Raw genomic sequence first — 19279 nt, forward strand, 5'->3', positions numbered from 1 at the left:
TAAATTAAATTATACACACTACTGCATCAGTAATAATCACTAAATAATATAACATAAAATAGTAAATCACTCACAAACAATTTTTCTACTTTTACTTAAGTAATATAGGACTCTTACTTGTAATAGAGTATTTTTACACTGTTATATTACTTCTGCTTCTTCCACCACTGGGGATTCATCAGCCTAGTTACCGTGGCAACACATTGGATGCTGCACCTCCCTCATGCTCCAGGCTCCACAGTGCATCCGGTCTCCTACATCTAAAGTTTTACGGGCACAAATATGAAATACAAGATCGAATGTCAAGTTGCACATGTCCTGCATTGTTAATTATTCTGTTTGTGTTCAAAATAAAAACTATTTTAAGGACGTGATGCTTCCTGGCAGGCAGCATCGTGTCCCTCTGCGTTAAATATGAAGCAGAACCGTCCCCCCCCTCTGTCCATCTTGTGTGTAGAGAAGATGTTCCTGGATGAGACTGGCTGTCGTGATACTACTTGTCCTCTGTAAGTGCTGCTCTGTTTGTCTGCAAACTGATGTTCTACAACAACAACTCCCCCTTTTTATGTGAGCAACGGTGACGTTTGTCCATCAAATTATTATTATTATTATTGTTATTATTATCATGTACAGCTTAACTGTATTTGAATAAAATGGTCAAATATATGACTTTTGTACTGTGATTTTTAATATTTTGATCTAATGTGAAACAAAAGACATTTATCCAAGTACTGCAGGCTACTTAAGCACAGTTCTGAGGTACTTGTACTTCACTGGAGTACAGTGATGGAATGTAACTAAGTACATTTACTCAAGTAACTTTAGTATCTTTATACTTCACCTTATACAACATCTCAGTGGCAGATACTGTACTTTTTACTCCACAGTATTTATGACAGCAATATTTAATAGTTGATATTTTTATTCTTGATATTTAAAAAGTGTTAAATTAATAAATAATAATACAAAAACATAATAATAATAATAATAATAATAATAATAATAATAATAATTTTATTATTATTATTATTATTATTATTATTATTATTATTATTATTATCATTGTCGTTATTATTATTGTTATATCATTATTTTTATGTTGTTGTCGTTGTTGATAATATTTTATGTAATATTTTTATTTTTATTGTATCAGACAAGGACGTTTCATTCATCCATGAATTAATCATGTTGGCTATTTAGAAAAATAATTATAGAAAGACATATTACTGAATTTGATTGTGTCGCAGCATTTATGAAAACAAAGAGATCTTAATGTTCTTCCTGCCTCCGTTCAGCAGTGTGTGTTTTTCATGGGGGTTGTAAAAATCAAAACAGTCCCCACGGCACCACGTGCTATAAATCCTGCGCTCTGATTGGTTGAGCGGCCTGTCAGTCAGTGCGGAGGGTGTGTTCAGACAGGAGTTTGTGGTTGGAGGAGTCGCTGCTGCTCACAGAGGAGAAACAGCTGCTAAAGGAAAATGTCTTCAGTGCCTGATGGAAAGAAACTCGTCCGGAGCCCCAGCGGCCTTCGCATGGTGCCGGAAAACGGCGCCTTCAACAGCCCCTTCTCCCTGGACGAGCCGCAGTGGGTCCCGGATAAAGAGGTGAGACGAGGCGGGTGGAGATTAGTTTGACAGCGAGAAGCTATCACATTCACGGACATCAGCGACAAGCTAGCTAAGAATGCTAAACACTGCTTTTCCGGTTATTTTCAAAATAAACGCGCTTTTTGACACGACTTCAACATATTCGGCAACAAAAAAAGTCAAAATAATTAAAAAGAGGGCGTCTAAAATGAACGTTATTTTTTCCTTTTGTCTTCTAAGTTTCTCTGCACCAATTCTAACAGGTTTTAAAGTGTAGTGTTGCTTTAAAAACGTTAAACATTGCCGTGAAACCTCTGTCTTAGCTACCTTCCCACTTAAATTTATATTTAAACTTTTTGTAATCCAGGAGTTAAAAAAATATTAATTGGTGGAAGAATTACAAAGTTTTTTTTAATTGAAGTCCAGACACTATCAACAATGGCTCGACAGCCACATGGAAGGGGCTGTTCTAAAGAATTCTAAAATTTTAAAAGTACAAAGTATAAGCATCCAAATATACTTAAAATACCAAAAGTGAAAATAATTATTTTGCAGAATGCTCCAGTTCAGAATTTTACATATTGAATTATTAGATATTAGTCTAATTATTCATGCATTCATGTGTTCACTTTAACGATGCAGCTGGTAAAAGAGCAGACAAATTTTAATTACTAGATATACAGCAGGTTAGCTTAATTTATAACCATTCATCGCAATTTAATAGCTGATTATATTTTCTATTTATACCCTGTATGTCTAAAGTCTATAGTGAGGTAAAAGTACAGTATTTCCCTTTGAAATGTATTAGATTAAAAGTATAAAGTATGTAAAAATGGAAATGCACAAGCAAAGTATTGTACTTTACATGAGTAAATGTACTACGTTACATTGACTGTGTGTGACTGAGCTTCTCATGATGGTGGACAAGATAAAGTGCTTTTATTTTGGAGGTACAGTCCCTTAACTTCCGGTATGTTCCTTGCTAGCTGTTGCTAGCTTGTCGCGGAGCTGGACATCATGGCAGTTGGCCCCCGGACTGGGCGTTGCAGGCAGGCACGGCCAGCCTGGCAGCTATAGGAGACTGTTAGCTAACCAGCTAGTTAACAGGTGTAACCAGCTGTCAGACGCAGTTATGATGTTTAACTCCTGTACAGGAAGTTAAAGTGACAACACACCCGTTTGTTTTGTGTGTTAGCTCACAGCTACGTCCACACTTAGCTTGTCTTATTAAGCTAGCTGGAGGAGCTGCTATGCTAACAGTAGCTCCTCAGTTTTATAGCTCTCGGACTGTTTGTGTCAGAGCAGTAAAACTACAGGAGACACAGAAAGACAAACACCGACTGTCTGCTGAAGTGTTTAAACTGAGGCTGCTAACAGAGACACTTTGACCAGACTGACAGTTCAGCCTGCAGGATTAATCATTTATCATCTGCTCATCTGTAAATAGTGTCCAAGGGCAATAGGCTCCATTATGATGGGTTATAAACAGTGGAGGAAGAGGTGTTCACGTTTACACAAGTAAAATTAGCAGAGCCAAAATGGAAAAACACTCCAGTGGAAGTTAAAGCTCTGCTTAAATGTTGTATATCTATAAATAAAACAGTCTGACATTATTAAAACGACTGAAACTCTCTGTTTTACACCTGTTTATTTCTGCAGCCTCTTGCGCTGCTGTGTCTAAGTTCAAACTTATCTTAGTTATAATATAAGATAAGATGAGGCAATATATTGATATATTGTACTGAGAGTGTGATATGAGACTAGATATAATCTTATATTTTTGATGTTGATATGTGTTTGTTAATATTTATATGTATAAGATAAGATAAAATACCTCTTTTAGTCCCACAATGGGGACATTGTCAGTGTTACAGCGAAGTGGAGAGCAAAAATATAAAGATAAAATATATTAATAGGAACAGTACAAACAGGATAATGTATTAATGGGAACAGTATATACAATATAAACAGACTTGTGTGCTTTCTGTCACTAAACCCGCCTGACCCTTAAAGGAGAAATCTGTATATCTTGTAATAAATCATAAAAAAAGACCATGATATGTCATCAGAGATTGAGGAAACAAGTTAAGTTGAAATGGTCCCTTCTCTGAAAACAACACTACAGTTGTCTCGTCCTCCTTTGAAATTTTTTTTCTGGTCCATAACTTGTCTTTTTTTTGCCAGTTTCATATTAATTAGAGTTCAGATTAATGCTGAATGTTTTGCCAAATGAGTAAGTGTCTGTTTATGAGTCATAAGAAATCATTAATAATCTTTTAGGAGGAGTGGATGTTTGTAAATGTTAAGTTGTTAATGGAGTCTGGCAGGAGGAGGGCAGGCGGTCACTGAACTCCAACTCCAGACTGTGTTTTTAGAACAGTGTGCTTTTGTTTTCAGCCATTCTTCAGCATTTTCTTACATTTTATGGACCCAACAACCAATCGATTAATGAAGAAAATAATCAACACTGAGTTTTTGGCTGTTGGCAGATAAAACTAAAAGAACATGTGTTTAAAATATCTCTCTAGTGATTTTTTGAGCTGCTGTTGGGTTTGAATCCGCCCAGCTCAGCATGTTGTGTAATTTCCTGTTTTTCCTCTTCCCTCTCTTCCCAGTGCCCGAGATGTATGCAGTGTGACACCAAGTTCGACTTCATCAGAAGAAAGGTCTGTTTTGTTGTGCAACACGACCGCAACAACAAATCACAGCATTATCTGACTCTGAAAAAACAACAACAACAACAACAAAAACACTGGGCACACGCATGCACAAAGAAACTGAAGAATCTCAGGCTTTCATTTTGTCTGTGTGTGGAAACGTGATGATTTTTTTCCACATTTGGCTTCTGTTGGTTTATTTTGGCGTGGAGACACACTGAGGGCTCTGTCTCTTCTGACATAATAACACTGTAGAACTGTGGCTCTGCTCATGTCCCAATTTCTTTGCATATTTGCTGGAAAAATACTTTGTGCGTACAGTAAAATCAGGTCAGGAAATCTTCGTCCTCTGGTCACAGCGGCGTACGTGTCAGCAGTCAGTATTTTTGAACAGAAATAAGAAGTTTAAATGACTCAGAAATGAGTCGCTCTCTTTCTCTTTCTGAATGTTGAATTGCACAATTCATGTCCTCTGCTCTGCTCACTTCTCAGTTGTGTTGACAAAACAGGTTGAGTGTTGTTTTTTCTGCATGCAGTGCAGTTTTCCAAGTCCACTAAGTGTAGGCATGAGGTGTGTTGTTATTTTGGACTAACAGCTGAACAATGATTCATTTTCTGTCCCTTTAAAAAAAAAAAAAAAAAAAAAAAATGCAGTGACACCAGATGACCTCAGTGAATCTGCACGTCTGTCAGATTCAGGTTTTCTTCACCAGCTTTACAGATTTCTGGTTAAATAAGTCACTTTCTGGCCAAAGCGGTTGGCGGCTCACACAACGGTTTCTGCTGACAGACTTCCTGTCACTACATCAGTCACAAACCATGGACACACTGTAAGATTATTATTAACTGTAACTCTTTGGTTACATGTGTCAGTGGCTCCCAAACTTTTTTCTGGCCGAACAAAGTTCACGCCTCCATCCCACAATTATTATCAGTCATTAACAGTAATTTGTGAAGCAGCTGTTAAAAAAGTTTGTTTATTTCTCTTACATAACACACATTTATTTAACTTTGTGTCACTCTGTATTTCTGCAGTGGCTCTGAATCCTTGAGTCTGGCAACCACTGATAAATGTGAATATATGACAAATTTATATGATCAGTACCTCATGACCATGTTTCCCAAACCTTTTTTCTGGTGACTCAAATCAAAATATGCCTGTTTTCACATGTTTGACCTCCTATTTTTCTGTTTTCCCATACTGTTAGCCTTTCCTGCTCAGCTCCAGAACTGTAGTCAGAAACACGGGGATGGTTGTTATGATGAAGTTACCCTCTTAACTCTTCCAGTAGCCTTCTGGAAACAGCAGATGAGACTGTACTTGGTCTTCACAAGCTGCGACGCTTAACTGCATATGATTTCACACACTTCTTTATGTTTTTGTGTTAAGTTTGATAAGATGTACACAATATGAGCTTCTTTCTGAGTTGACTGCCTGTAAATCTGACTGTACCTCATGTTTCCTGCAGCATCACTGTCGGCGGTGCGGTCGGTGTTTCTGTGATAAATGCTGCAGTAAGAAGGTGGTGCTGCCCCGCATGTGTTTCGTCGATCCGGTGCGGCAGTGCGCCGAGTGCAGCCTGGTCTCCCAGAAAGAGATGGAGTTCTACGACAAGCAGCTCAAAGTGCTCCTGGGAGGTGAGACCTTCATTTCTTCTGTTAAGTTTTTAGCATATAAACACTTAATTTGTAGAGATTATTTCCATTTATCAGACAGGACATTAACATAAGCTATCATCTCAACACGATACTGCACTGTACAATACAGCTTCATTGTTGTTGACACTGAAATTCATTTTGCATCCTGGCCAGCTCTGTTAAAAAGATTACACACAGATTAAACATATAAAACACATATGACACTTTGCTCTAAAAACACAGCGGTGTTATGGGTAAACTTTGGTCGGTATCATAAACAAACAGTCAAGACAAATATACAGTGCGTGTCACATTATGTCCTCGGGGTTTAGATCTCCGTTTGCAGCACACAGATTTAGTTTAACAACAGGATGGCATCAGGTTTTGTGAAATCTCGTAATGGAGCCCCTGAGGGTGCATCTAACTTTTTCCAGCTTGACGTCCTGCATCACATCTTTGATCCATTGTTTGAGCGATGGAGGGGGTCACATCCTCTCATTCAGGTAAAATTAAAGTGGAGCTAACAGAGAGGAGAAGGCAGTGACCTTGTGTGAGCGAGCAGGGAGAAAACTGCAACTGAGACTTCACCAAAAATACCAACAATATGGGAAGGCGGGACACCCTGGTGGCTCAGTCTGTGGAGTGTGCGCTCCATGTGCTGGGGCTGTTGGTCCTCTACAGCAGCCGTGGGTTCGACTCCCGCCTTCAGCCCTTTGCTTCGTGTCACCACCCCACTACCTCTTCCTTTTTTCTGTCCTAACTTAAAGGCATAAAATCCCCCCCAAAATATTTTTAAAAAGTAATAATAATAGGTGAATATATAATATCATAAGTCTTAGAAATGGTGTCAGAAACAGTAGGTGATTGCTGGGGTCTGTTTGCACATGTCACACGTACAGCTTAGGTTTGGAAATAATAGTTTAGCTTTACAGAGGCGTGGCTGTTTGAACTGTATTAAGGCGTGTCTTGAGCAAAGGGTTTTAATATCATATGCATGTCTACAGAATGTAGTCATCATTTCCCCATTTTTTTTAGCTTGAATTCCTTTCTTCCAAAAGCCTTTCCTTTACATTTGTCATCAGTGCTGTTTCCACCCTGTCAAGAACAACATTTCAGGTGCAGCTTCTGTGATTTGGATATTGAACTTGATGATGTTGCGATTTCAATAATATTGTGATATTATTGTACAGCACTTCTTTGAATGAAAAGTCCCAACACAACGTCTGATAACAGACCGTAAGTGTTTTGAAATACGTCGCTGTTTCATGTCAGTAATCAGATTTTAGAGTTTGGGTTCTGCTTTTTTCAGATGCTGCTCAGCACTTCAGAGGCTCGATCTTACAGCCTACGTGCTGTTTGTCATTTCGGTGTTTGACGTTGTTCCTGTGACTCCGTACAGGAAGCAGAAATACTATAAAAATCATCTTTGGAATAATCCATCAGAGCGCTCTCGTCCTGCCCTGATCCATTGTGTTGCCGTTGAGTGGGGGTCAGCATGAAGCTATAAATACGCAGCAGCGGCAGCAGCATTCAGGCTCTTAATGAAAAATCCATCAGCAGCCTGTAGCTGCAGGGGGACGAGCGGCTGAATGCCCCTAATGTAAAGCCTGCAGCATGCTGGGGCCTCATGCTTTATTGATGATGGCGTTATCAATCACTCAGCAGAAAACAAGACACACAAAAGACACAAAGAGAGAAATCTCTCTGTGACATTTCCATATCAATATCTGCCTGTCTGAACAGTTTGATAAACTCTTGATTAATCCTAAACTAAAGCCAGATCAGTGGTTTAAAAAAAAAAGAACAGTTTGAAGTAATCAGTTTGAGCCCCATTAACCTGAGAAACGCTCTTTTCAATTTTTAAAATCAGACCAAAGTTTTATTTGATAAGTCAGAAGCCTAATTAACCATTAAAAACTGGTATTTATGCATTAATAAATATTATTAAACATCAACTAAAGTTTTAAAACTTAATCACAAAGTCAGCCTGGAAAAAACAGAATTTTTTGACATGAAATAAAATTAAAGTTAAATTTAGTAATAATAAGAAAACTAAAATGAACATATAGAAAATTAGCTTTGGCAATTATATTTAAAAAGTAGTAAATGTATAATATTGCACATGATATTGAAGAGTGATATAGCACATATGTATGTGTATGTCTCTTTTCTGAGTATTTTTCTTCAGGATTATTTTATTAGTTTATTATTTTAAACAGGTTTAATCACCGATGTTCGCAGAGTTGAAGGTTCCCGTCTTCTCTGTTCATCTCATGTGGATTTGTGTTCTTGTGTTTCCAGGTGGCACCTTCGTCGTCACTTTGGGAACGTCGGAGAAGTCTGAAACTATGACGTGTCGCCTCTCCAACAACCACAGGTGAGATTTTATTTATTTATTTATTTATTTATTTTTCAGTTCCAGACTTTGTGTGTTTAAGGGTCAGCAGATAAAATCAACTATCTGCAAAGCAGAACATCACTGGAAGAATTAGTTTTTATTTGTTTATTATTATTGGGTGAATTTGTCCTCTTAAGAAGTCAACATTTAGAGCATTAAATTAATAATTTTGCATATGTTTTTTTACCTGTAGTGACTCGGTTCTATACTTTAGCAGCTCCTGACTGCCTGTCCAGGCTCATCACTTCATTATCGTCATCACACTGCGTTTACTCGTCTACATTCAAAAATCCGACACTTTAAACAACTTAAAAATAAACAAAGTACAGCCATGATGTTGACTGAGCACAGTCAAAAAACTGTTTGCTTCCTCTCGACTGCCAGCCTCTGTTTTTTGGTGACATTTCCTTCAATCTACTCTGACATTCAGCCTGTCCAAGACACCCCTCTAGTGTTTGGAGGAATGATTACACATTGAACAGAAATCAAAAACACGGCTCCTACATTTCCTAATTATTGGTAAATGTTGAGTAACATTGTATTTGAGTCTTTCTGGGCACAATAACAGATTTCTATATTTAGGTCTCATGTGAGCAAATATATCAAATAGGCTTTCATTTTTTTTACACTTGAATTTCATTAATTCATTTTTCAGCCAACAAATATTATGGAACATGTCCATCTTTTGAATCTCATGAATCTCTGATGGTTTCAGTCCAGTGATCTTCTGTAGGTGGGCTGGTTTGTGAACATTTACAAGTAACCGCTTTTTCTACTGTCACAGTTAATATTTTCTGCAGGTATCTGTTGTCAACAAATATGATTTTAAGTCCTATAAAGACCAATAAGAAGTCTTAGTGTTAGAGAACATCGGTGTGGATGAGCTGCCTGACGCTGGTGCACACTAGAGGATTTTATCATCTTAACTGATTTACAAACTCAGTAACATTTCTAAAGTTTTTCTCTGTTGGCTACTTTCTGTTGTCCCATGTACTTTTCTTGTTCTCTTGCTTTGCCTGTTTGTTTTTACTGTTCTTATCTTGCCTTCTCTGTCTTGCTGCATGTGTGTGTTACTCTTGCTTTTGTTGCTGAATTGGCTACCTATGTTTTAAACTGTTTGTCTTTTATGAAATGCCTGTTGTGTGTGTTGCTGTCTTCCCTCTTCTCCTCAAGAGGCTCTTGCCTTTTGCCAGGCTGTCATTGTAAATATAAATCTGTTCTTAATGAAATACCTGCATAAACACAGTAAGAAAAATAGAAAAACACACACTTTCTACACTAAATAATTTCAGAGTGGTGATTCCAGAGACATGGGATCTCAAAGAAACTCGCCTGATCAAATATGACTTCAGAAAAAACAAACGTAGAGGTGGAAAGTTGTTGTTAGCTGGTTGCACTACGTCTTGCATGAAATATTAAACGAGCACAAGTCCACAAACTTGTTGTTTTCTCCTGTCCAACCCGTCTCAGGAGACAAAAGTCCTATTTGTTCTGTTTGCAGCCAGTTTCTTTCATGCTACAGGATTTCAGGTTGTAAAAATCAAAATTTTTGTAAATCAGCTCGACTGTCTGGAACATTAAGATCACGTCTGTGAACCTGTCACACTGCAGGATCCGCTCTGCAGTTATTCAGATTGGCAGATCAGATCCAAAATCTCCTTAATGTTCCTCTAGTGTGGGGCCAATATTAGCAGATAAATCCAGTTAAAATATAAAATAATGGAGTTTTGATTTCACCACTGTGTTATTAGTCAAACTTGTTTGGTTTGTTTTGTCTTTAAATAAATGTCTTTTTTTTTTTTTTTTTATCCAAACATCAGGTATCTGTTCCTCGACGGCGAAAGTCACTTCGAGGTGGAACTGTCTCGGATCTCCAGCATGCAGATCTTGACAGACGGGACGAGTCCAGGAGGTGAGACTCAGACCCCCACAAAATCGAAAAGAGCAGCTCCACCTCAGTAACTGGAAATTCTTGCCTCCACCATGTTATTTTTCTTGAGATGGCTCAACTAACCAACTGAGAAATGTCTTGATAAGCACACTTGTTTTTTTTTTTCTGATCGATCACTAACAAAGTCTTTCTCCTCTGACTCTGGCGGCCCGGCTCTTCTTCTTCTTCTTTTTCTTCTTCTTCTTCTTCCGGGCTCAGAGAATTCAGACATTCACACTTACACCAGTCTGCTGGACAGTCACTATATCTCTGAAGGTTAGCGTTGGTTCTCTCCGGTGTTGTCATCGCTCGCTGTCATCACTCCATCCCTCCATCTTTTTCCAGATCTGGTTTCTTTTGGGTTTTCGTCTGTCTGCATGAAGCTGCATGAGAATGATGTTTCTGCTCAACGTTAAAACCTCACTGAGTCCCAGAAAACTCAAAATATGCGTTATGTATCTGTAGATAAAAGATGATAATCAACAGATTAATTGATAGTGAATATAATCTGTTATAGCACCTTTCAAACATGTTGGCAGCTCATAAAGCAAAAAAAAGCTCAAGAACAACTTTTTAAAAACACAATATCAGTTAAAAAAAAAGAGAAAATAGATTAAATTCTAAGAATGAATTATAATGAACTTCAGTCTGAGTAAATGGATCGAGCACAGCTGAAAATAGTGATTCATTTTATTATTGATGAATTTGTCAGGTGTCTTTGTGTTTAACTGCAACAATAAAATATTGACACAACTTCCCAGAACACGAGGTGATAAATCTTTAGCTGAAACTGAAAAACAACTGAAAATGAACAACTTTTTTGTTTTAACATTTTAATTTTCCTCTATAATTGTTGTAGGTCTGTGAAAAAATTCAGCTTTGAAGAAGTTTTACCAACTACTGATCTTTTGTTGCGATAATTTACTTTTCTTCTTTTCATTCATTTAAATCTTTGAATTTTAGAAACCCCAGAAACAATGTATTTTAAAAAAACTATAGAGTAAATTAATTCCAGTGAAAGTGAATGATGGTTAAAAAAAGTTTCAATTAAACCTCTTTAATTTTCAGGCACCAAAATAATCACAAATCAAGTTTTCACAGCTCACTTTGATTAATATTTAAATATTCAGCGAACAAAAACAAAGAAAAGTTCTCACATTTGAGAAACTGGAAGCAGAGAATGTTTGACAAATATTGTTAATGATTTATCAGATATGAAAATAGTTGTTGATGAACTTTCTGCTGATCAGTAAATTGATTATTGATGAATAGTCTCATCATTATAATGGTCATGTGATGATCCTGTTTTCTCACACGCACTGATCTGCATCGTGGAAACACATGAACTGAACACCGGCCTCTGAAAGAAGTAGACTTGCACCGATTTCAACTTTCTTAGCCGATTCCGATTCCGATTTTTGGGGGGGGGTCTGACCTACCGATTCCGATTTTGGCCGGTTCCGATTTTCCGTCTTTCTAAGAACTGTAATTGACAGCATTCACAAACATTTTTGCAACTTTTCTTGTAAATATGTTCATAATAAGACACTGACTATTAAATATTCATTTAATACTTTCTCCAAAATCATCCAGATTACAACCAGGCCTTATTATAATTTTATATTAAGATTATGAATTGGGTGAACGTGATTTCGTGGGACGCGATTTCACGTGATCTTTTGTGGAAGCGGATGTAAACAAACCGGAGACTAACGCGGTGCAACAGTTTGAAGTAAAACTTTGCCGTGAGAAAAACAAACACAGAAGTTAAAGGAGTCTGGATGAGAAAATGTTTGAGGAGACACATCAACACAGGTTGTTTATTCTTCAGCCAGAACAGGAGGTGAGATTTTAACTGTCCCTCTGTGAACAGCAGTCTGCTGCTAGCTTGCTAGCATTAGCCTGAAGTGCGAGAGAGTTTACGGCTGTTTTGCGACATTGTCAGCTGCTCTGTCTCGTTGTAGACTGTCTGTCTTCTCTTTATCTTGTTCTTGGAATCTGTCTCTGACACCATCTTCAAGTGTGTGTCTGAGTGTGTAGCTGTTATCAGCGCTGTGTTGACGTCACGGTCAGTTTGTCTGCTGCGCGCATGACGTGACCATCGTGCAGAACATGTGTGTGACAATGACGGGCACAGAACCGGATTTGTGACGCTGACCGGCCGGTCACCGGTCAAGGCCAGTCACGTGAAAACCGGCCCGATTCCGAGCATTGCCGATTAATCGGTGCAAGCCTAGAAAGAAGATTCAGTCTTCATTTCAAACCGTGGATGCAGCGTGTGTGTCTCAAACAAATGAAAACATTTCACCACAAACTTCTCAATAACATGATGACCGTTATCGTATTTTAAACATTTTGAGTCTTGATTCATTGACTGTGTTTCTCTTCTGCTCTGTCATTCTTTCATTTCATTTTCATCTGATCTTTTATTCCTCCGACATCTCTTGGTTGTTGTATCTGTATGTTTGTGCATGTGTTTATCATTTTTAACTGTGGGATGGGATGTCAGATGGGAAATGTTTCTTGTAAAGGGATATCTTGACATTTTTAGTTTCAGTTTGCTGTCTTTCATACTAGATGTTTCCCTTTTCTTCTGTATTTCATTGATTCTCACCTTAAATATCCAGCAGTATTTTTTAATGAATCAAAAGAGACTTTCTCTGTTGATTGAATTGAATTTTAGTACTGGATAATAAATAATAATAAACAGTAAATCTAATTTTTTCCCCCAAAGTGTTCATGATGCCTCGTGAGAAAAAGAAACTCTGAAATGTCAAGATAACTTTTTTCAAGCCAATCTGAGCTGAAAACTTTCTGGCTGCCTGACGCACAAAATAAACAACATAAAATTATACAGTTTAGTCCATCAGTTTTTTGTTTTTTTATTTAAGCCCGTGTCTTACTGAAGGTTTGTGGTGTTTGCAGGCGGGACGTCGCGGGCCAGCGGCATGCTGCTCCACTACAAGCCGATGGGCTCCCAGGATCCCCAGCAGCTCCGCATGGAGGCGGCCGACGACAAGAAGGTGGCCTCGTTATGGCTGGCTGCGATGCACAAGGTACGACAAACGGGACACGCACAGTCGCTGCGCTGATCGTACATGTACGCATCATCATTTATTAAAGTCTTAAAGCCCTGTGTAAACATAAACTCGTTTTACAAAGGAACCACTTCATTTGTTATTTTTGATTTCTCCTGTTGTGATATCATGCATGTAGTTTCTCTGCCTACAGAGAACATTCAGAAGCCTGGAGTTGAAATTATTAGTATATTCATACTTTAATTGATCAGCAGAGACTTAATCAGCCGCAAGTTTAATGATCAGTTAATTGATGAACTTTTTTTGGGCTAAAATACTAAACATTCTGCTTCTCTCTGTTATGTTTTCTTTGTTTTTGACACGACTGTCTGCCAACTTATCACAGACAAAGACACATGATCACATCTCTCCTGTTTGCCTCCCCACACTGACTCACTGTTAGTTTTTGAAGTGTTTTTAAAAATGTATTGTTCACTTTTAAACAGCTTTGCACCTAAATAGAAGCTTTCTGCCCACTGAACTCAGACACACTTAGTGTTTCACTTCTTTTAAATCTCTTCTTAAAACTTTTCTTTCTGTCAAAGCTTTTGGAGACATTCATGTTTTTATTTGTTTTATTGTTTTTACTCACTACTTTCCTTGGCTTTTATTTCTATTTTATTTGGCTTGACTGTAACTTTATTAAGAAAAGTGCTGTTAGAAGTCACTGTAGCACTAAAATAATTTTGAAAATGTTAAAATCTTAGGCAAAAACAGCTGAGACTGATGTAGAGGTAAGAACATGGCCTCTCCTCTGGCGCCACCATCAGGCCAAAGTTTACATTTTTCCTCCCTTGATCTTAAAGTGGAGAGATTGTTTGGAGGCATTTTATTCCATTTTTCATTTTCAACAGTTCAGTTTTCTGATGTGTGTGAGTCTAGCTGCTCCACGGTCAGCAGACACACTGTACAGATGTGTTTAACATCTGGCTGACTGTAGCTGTTGATTTTAAATAATCTCGTATGTATTTTTTTTTTTCGTCTGTCTTCCCTTCAGGCGGCCAAGCTGCTGTATGAAGCTCGGGACCAGTGACGTGCAGGCGGTCTGTAAAAGCGAACCTCCAGGCAGCACACACACACACACACACACACACACCCAAGTGTTTTGTACCTGGTCTCACCGGGGTTTGGTATCGTTTGGATTTTATTAACGCCAGTTCTGATTCTGCTTATCCGTCTGATCCGTCATCGGTTCTTGATACCAGTTCTTATCATGGTAATTTCTGCAAGAAATGTTTATATAAAAGAAACACTTTATTACCTCTATAACCAGTACTTTGTACATCATGTTTACCACAAATAGGCTGATTGTTCTTCTTACTTTTATACATTTTATGTCTCTTTAATCCTCTTTGATTTAATACATGAATCAGGGCATGCAGCATTAATGTTTCTGCAGTGAGACAGCAGGAGACGAAACTTTCCCACACACGTTAGTATCTGTTGATTCTGGGAAGCTTCTGCTTTTACTTTCTTACCTTTGGGAATCGTTTTGATGGACATTGTTTTTATGAGCTCCGGTGACACTTACATTTTGTATTTTCACACAGGAGCTGAACTTTGACATTATAACATCCATGAAATGTGACATCGCACCTTTCATAAACCGTTTTTCATAACTTCAGAGATGCAGTAAAACTTCAGAGTCGTGTCACGGTAACACAATAATTTTATACGCTGCTCTTAAATTTCCTTTTTTTGTGTGTCAACGAGGATTTTATTTCCTGGATGAAGTGATGAGACACTTCACGGATCCCTGCAGGGATATTTTTTAGTTTTTATTTTGCTGACTCTCCTTCGACAGAGTTCAGCTCAACAGCACCAAGTATGATTGAATGTCTCGCTTTTGGGACCTTCAGCAGGACGGATTCTCGATGGTTGAAGCAGTTTGAACCCAGATCTTCCAGACAGAGCATTATCTCACGCAGGTTAAAGGACAAATCCGCTACAAAAACCCTTTAACACAAATAGAAAAGCAGCTTTATGTGATGCACTTTGCATTTCAGAACCCACTTTGGCTCAAGTGTTTGATGGCAGAAGATGTCTTTGGCCTCATGTCCACTGTGTCTGACTCATTGTTTCAGAATCAACAAAATGTTTTGCATTTAACGCCAAATTTACAAGAAGGCATGAAGGATTAAGAAGTTAAGAAGTTTCTCCTCTCACAACAACTCTCAAAACTGTGGATCTTTTAAAGGGAGTCTGGGGATTTTACAGTTTGTAGTTCAGTGGTGAAACAGACGGTGTGTTTCATCGACATCTGGTTCTGATCTCAGCAGGTAAAAGAGCCCAGAAACATAATTTGCATCATAGTGAACCAAATGGAAATCAGACAGCTGTTGTTACTTACAGGACGCAGAATTCTTTCATTGCGCAGGAGCAAACCGGAGACGAGGCACGGAGGGCATTTTTATTTTTATTCAGCGGCCAGTGGTGTGAAAGTCATTCTGGGAAACGTAGGAAGAGGCAGGTTGAAGAATGATACAGAATAATTCCTGAAATGCAAAGAACATCACAGATTTCTTCACGGCTCAAACAAAAAATTGTCAGATTTTTTTTCCTTCAGAAGACCTGCGGTCACGACTCTCGGAGTGAACGAGATGAAAGTTCGGTGAAGTTTTTTCTGTCTCTTCTCTGTAAATCGCGTTAATAAAAACTGCTACAGATATTTACAGAGTTAAATCTTTAGGCCTCAGCGTCTAAGGAGACTACAGACTATTCACTGATTCTAGTGAAACATTAACACACACAGACATAAATAAAGGCTTTAAATGTAGTTTCATGTATTGAAGTTTTGTATAAGCTATTTTGTTAACTATTCCTACTTTAACACAAGGTGTGGACGTACTTACATAATTTTCAAAGCTTTTCAAAGTTTGACTATAGTTTTTGTAACATTTGTAAACAGTACTTCCTTTTATCCTTCCTCTGAGGCCTAAACGGAGTCTGATTGTCCTTTTAATTTTTTATTATCATCAGTGAGGATGTGAAATCAACCAAATGTTGTTCCGCTCTGGTTCAGTTGTCAGTTTGGCAGGTAGTTCGTTCGACGTGCTTCTGAGGACCTATTTTAGACAAGAAGTTAGTTTTGATTGAGGTGGTGAAAGTGTTTAGTGAGTAAATTAAAAATCTGCCTGTGCTGCAGCCAAATATTTGTTAAAAAGATTTCTGAAAGTTGACCTCAGATTGTGTCTCTAGTGTGTTTTCATTACATTTGACTCACGGAGCTCTGCAGCCGTTCTTCTGAAAAATAAATACACAGCAGAGATTTGATTATTAAGATTTTCATTAAACCATTTTCCCCATTTTTGATACTGACTATGATACTTTTAATTATTATTATAATTATATATAATTATAATTTAATTGATCTTTATCTGTTTATATTTTTCACCAGTACAAACCATGAACTCTGTGATTATAACACATGAGCGGCACAAACTGGGGCTAAATGCCAGATTTTAGCTTCTTAAAAATAAAAGAAAAAAAACATTTCCTCACCCTAATTTTTCCCTGATGCAAATCCCTAATTTACCTGCAAGCTCCCTCTTTAAGTCATGACACAAAAAAAACTGTTTCAAGTTGGAAGAAAATCTTTAGGGAATTTGTGGCACTTTTTCTAACAAAACTAAGACGTGTATCTTTAAACAGATTTGTTATTTAGATGAGGCATGACGTGTATTTGTGAATTTAAAATTGTAAAAGTGTCTTGACACAGAAAACCTAACTTTACATCCTCTTACGCGCTTTTTTCTGGAGCTTCCAACTGCACCTCACAGTGTTTGTTTGCTAATATGAGACGTAGACGTGAAAGCTCCAGAAAAATCCAGGAAGTGGACCTTGAGATTAGACTTTTTTTTTTTGTCACAACACTTTGCATGCATGACCCTGAATCTGTCCAAACAGCTGATTAAACAGATTATAGATGCACAGTTGAATTTCAGTTGCTAACACTATGTGCTGTCTGTAGCTAAGATTACCAAGTATCATCGGCTTCACAATGATTCGCTTTTTTTTTTTTTTTTTTTTTTTTTTTTAATCTTTCTGACATCTGTGCGTCTTCCCTGTTTTTCTATGCTTGAAGAAAACTTCAGGTGGATAAATGGAGCACAGAAGGTCGATCGTTGAAGTTTGTTGGCCTTTTTTTTTTTTTTTTTTTTTTTTTTTTACCTTTTGTCATGGAGTTCGTGTCGTGTCCAGTGAAAACGTTCACCACCTCCACCTCCACTTTGTGACATAAAGTTTATTTTTATACGCTGCTCACCTAAGAATTAAAATCACAAGTTGTCGTTTGGTTCGAGGCTTTCAGAACAGAGACGGAGGAGGATGGCGAGGTTTTATGTAAAAAAAGACGTTTTGATGTTGTCTCACAGGTGTATGTTCACAAGGTTAAATCCCCTTTGGTTTTTCCAACACTGTTCTTCCATCGCAGAGCTGTTTGTTATGGATTTGGATGTGAGGGCTGCACAGTTTGGGACAGAAATGATGCTCAGTTTTAACCCTCTGTAACTGAAGACCAAATAATCTCCTTCTTTAAAGGGTAATGTTGGTATTTTTCAGTCTATACTCTTTTCTCTCCATGTTTTTGTGTCTAAGTGACTAATACTGACAACAAAGCAAGACCGCTGCAGCCCAGAAGCTGCAAAACATGCTGCAAAGTAATCCTTAAAGTGCTTTTTTTTGCCACTGACAGGCTCAGGTTGTTGTTCAAAGTGTCTGACAACATTATGGAAAGGATCGATACAGAGGTGGAGCATTGTGTTAAAGAGGAAGATCCTTTTTGTTTAACCAGAAACGGGCATTTTATTCCTCTCGTCAAACCCACCAGACTCCCATTTACAGAAACAGTAATTTTATCATCATAAGAAACACATTAAACTCAACAAAAACAAAATAAAATTCAACAAAACTCAAAAGACAAAGCAGAACAGTTTTGGTGAGTTTTATTTAGTTTCTGTCAGGTTTGAATGAAGAGTTTTATGATGATAAAATGACTTCTTCTATAAATGGAGTCTGGTTGGTTTGATAAGAGCAATAAATCATCTGTTTCTGGTGAAAAAAAAAGGATCTTACTCTTTAACTCCGTAGGGATCCTTTCCATAATGTTGTCAGACACTTAAAACAACAATCTGAGCCTGTCAGCGGCAAAAACAAGCACTTTAAGTGGACGTACTTTGATGGTTTACATTTCCCAGCAAGGGTTACGTTGCAGGGGTTTTGTGGCTGTTGGGCTGCAGAGGTCTCTTTCAGTACTGGACCACTTTCAAAAATTCTTGTCTCCATTAGGCACAAAACATGGAAAAATACGGTTGAAAAATCCAGAAGTTACCCTTTAATTTGTTCATTTTTTGGCTGCCAACTGTACTGTATGTCTAACTCTAAATATATAAGATGCATCATCCCTTCAGGTTAAATCTAAAAATCTGAATCAGACCAACAGTATTTGCAGTTGTCTTCATTTAAAATGGTTAAACTGGAAGTTTTGCCTGTTTTTGATCACAACAACACACTGCCAGAATACACAATCCCTCCAGGTTTGACCAAAATACACAAGCTTATAATTAATTAATGGATTCCTGCAGTTTAATTAAACATCCTATTTTCAGTCAGTTACTTTTTGCTTCTGTTTAAAGTTGTCCAGTGCAGTTTTAAATGTCTCCAGATTACTGTAATGCTGATATTTGTCATTAAGACTGTATGATGATAGTGTTGATGTCCTGCAGCCCTCTCAGACTGTCCTCAGTGAGTTTTTGTTGTAAGTTTGCACTTTGTGTAAAGTCATGACTCAGTCAGTGTTTGTACCTGCACTTTATGTCCATCCTGATTACATCCTGTTTTATCCCTCTGCTTCATTTATGACGCTGAAAATGTTCTACTACACCCTCTGTTGGATTATTCTGTTGAGAATAAAAATCAAGTGTTTATACATTTGTGGTGTCGTTTGTGTCATTTGGAAAGTGGATTCACACAAGTGATGTTTCTGCTTGTACATA

At 37.7% G+C, this 19279-nt stretch overlaps 1 protein-coding gene across 2 annotated transcripts; it reads left to right on the forward strand.

Moving 5' to 3' along the window:
* Positions 1-1403: 1403 nt before the first annotated feature.
* On the forward strand, positions 1404-15303 carry zfyve21 (zinc finger, FYVE domain containing 21). Of its 2 annotated transcripts, XM_084742412.1 has the most exons (8): positions 1404-1604; positions 4202-4252; positions 5713-5881; positions 8183-8258; positions 10100-10191; positions 10429-10485; positions 13135-13265; positions 14284-15303. In XM_084742412.1, exons 1-8 carry the CDS (start codon positions 1479-1481, stop codon positions 14317-14319), a joined length of 738 nt encoding a protein of 245 aa, XP_084598538.1. In that variant the 5' UTR covers positions 1404-1478; the 3' UTR covers positions 14320-15303. The 2 variants fall into 2 exon arrangements, with proteins under 2 accessions (XP_084598538.1, XP_084598539.1); XM_084742413.1 differs by lacking the exon at positions 10429-10485 and having other exon boundaries at positions 1406-1604.
* The last annotated feature ends 3976 nt before the right edge of the window (positions 15304-19279 follow it).

Source organism: Lutjanus erythropterus, chromosome 18 (assembly GCF_056507025.1).
Source record: "Lutjanus erythropterus isolate fLutEry1 chromosome 18, fLutEry1.hap2, whole genome shotgun sequence".
Taxonomy (NCBI): domain Eukaryota; kingdom Metazoa; phylum Chordata; class Actinopteri; order Lutjaniformes; family Lutjanidae; genus Lutjanus; species Lutjanus erythropterus.

Bases quoted from the DNA above. Each gene is read 5' to 3' on its own strand.
- zfyve21 (XM_084742412.1), top strand. From the start codon at position 1,479: ATGTCTTCAGTGCCTGATGGAAAGAAACTCGTCCGGAGCCCCAGCGGC. The intron at 1,605-4,201 runs GTGAGACGAGGC...CTCTCTTCCCAG, and splicing joins AGTGGGTCCCGGATAAAGAG to TGCCCGAGATGTATGCAGTG. The intron at 10,192-10,428 runs GTGAGACTCAGA...TTCCGGGCTCAG, and splicing joins AGACGGGACGAGTCCAGGAG to AGAATTCAGACATTCACACT.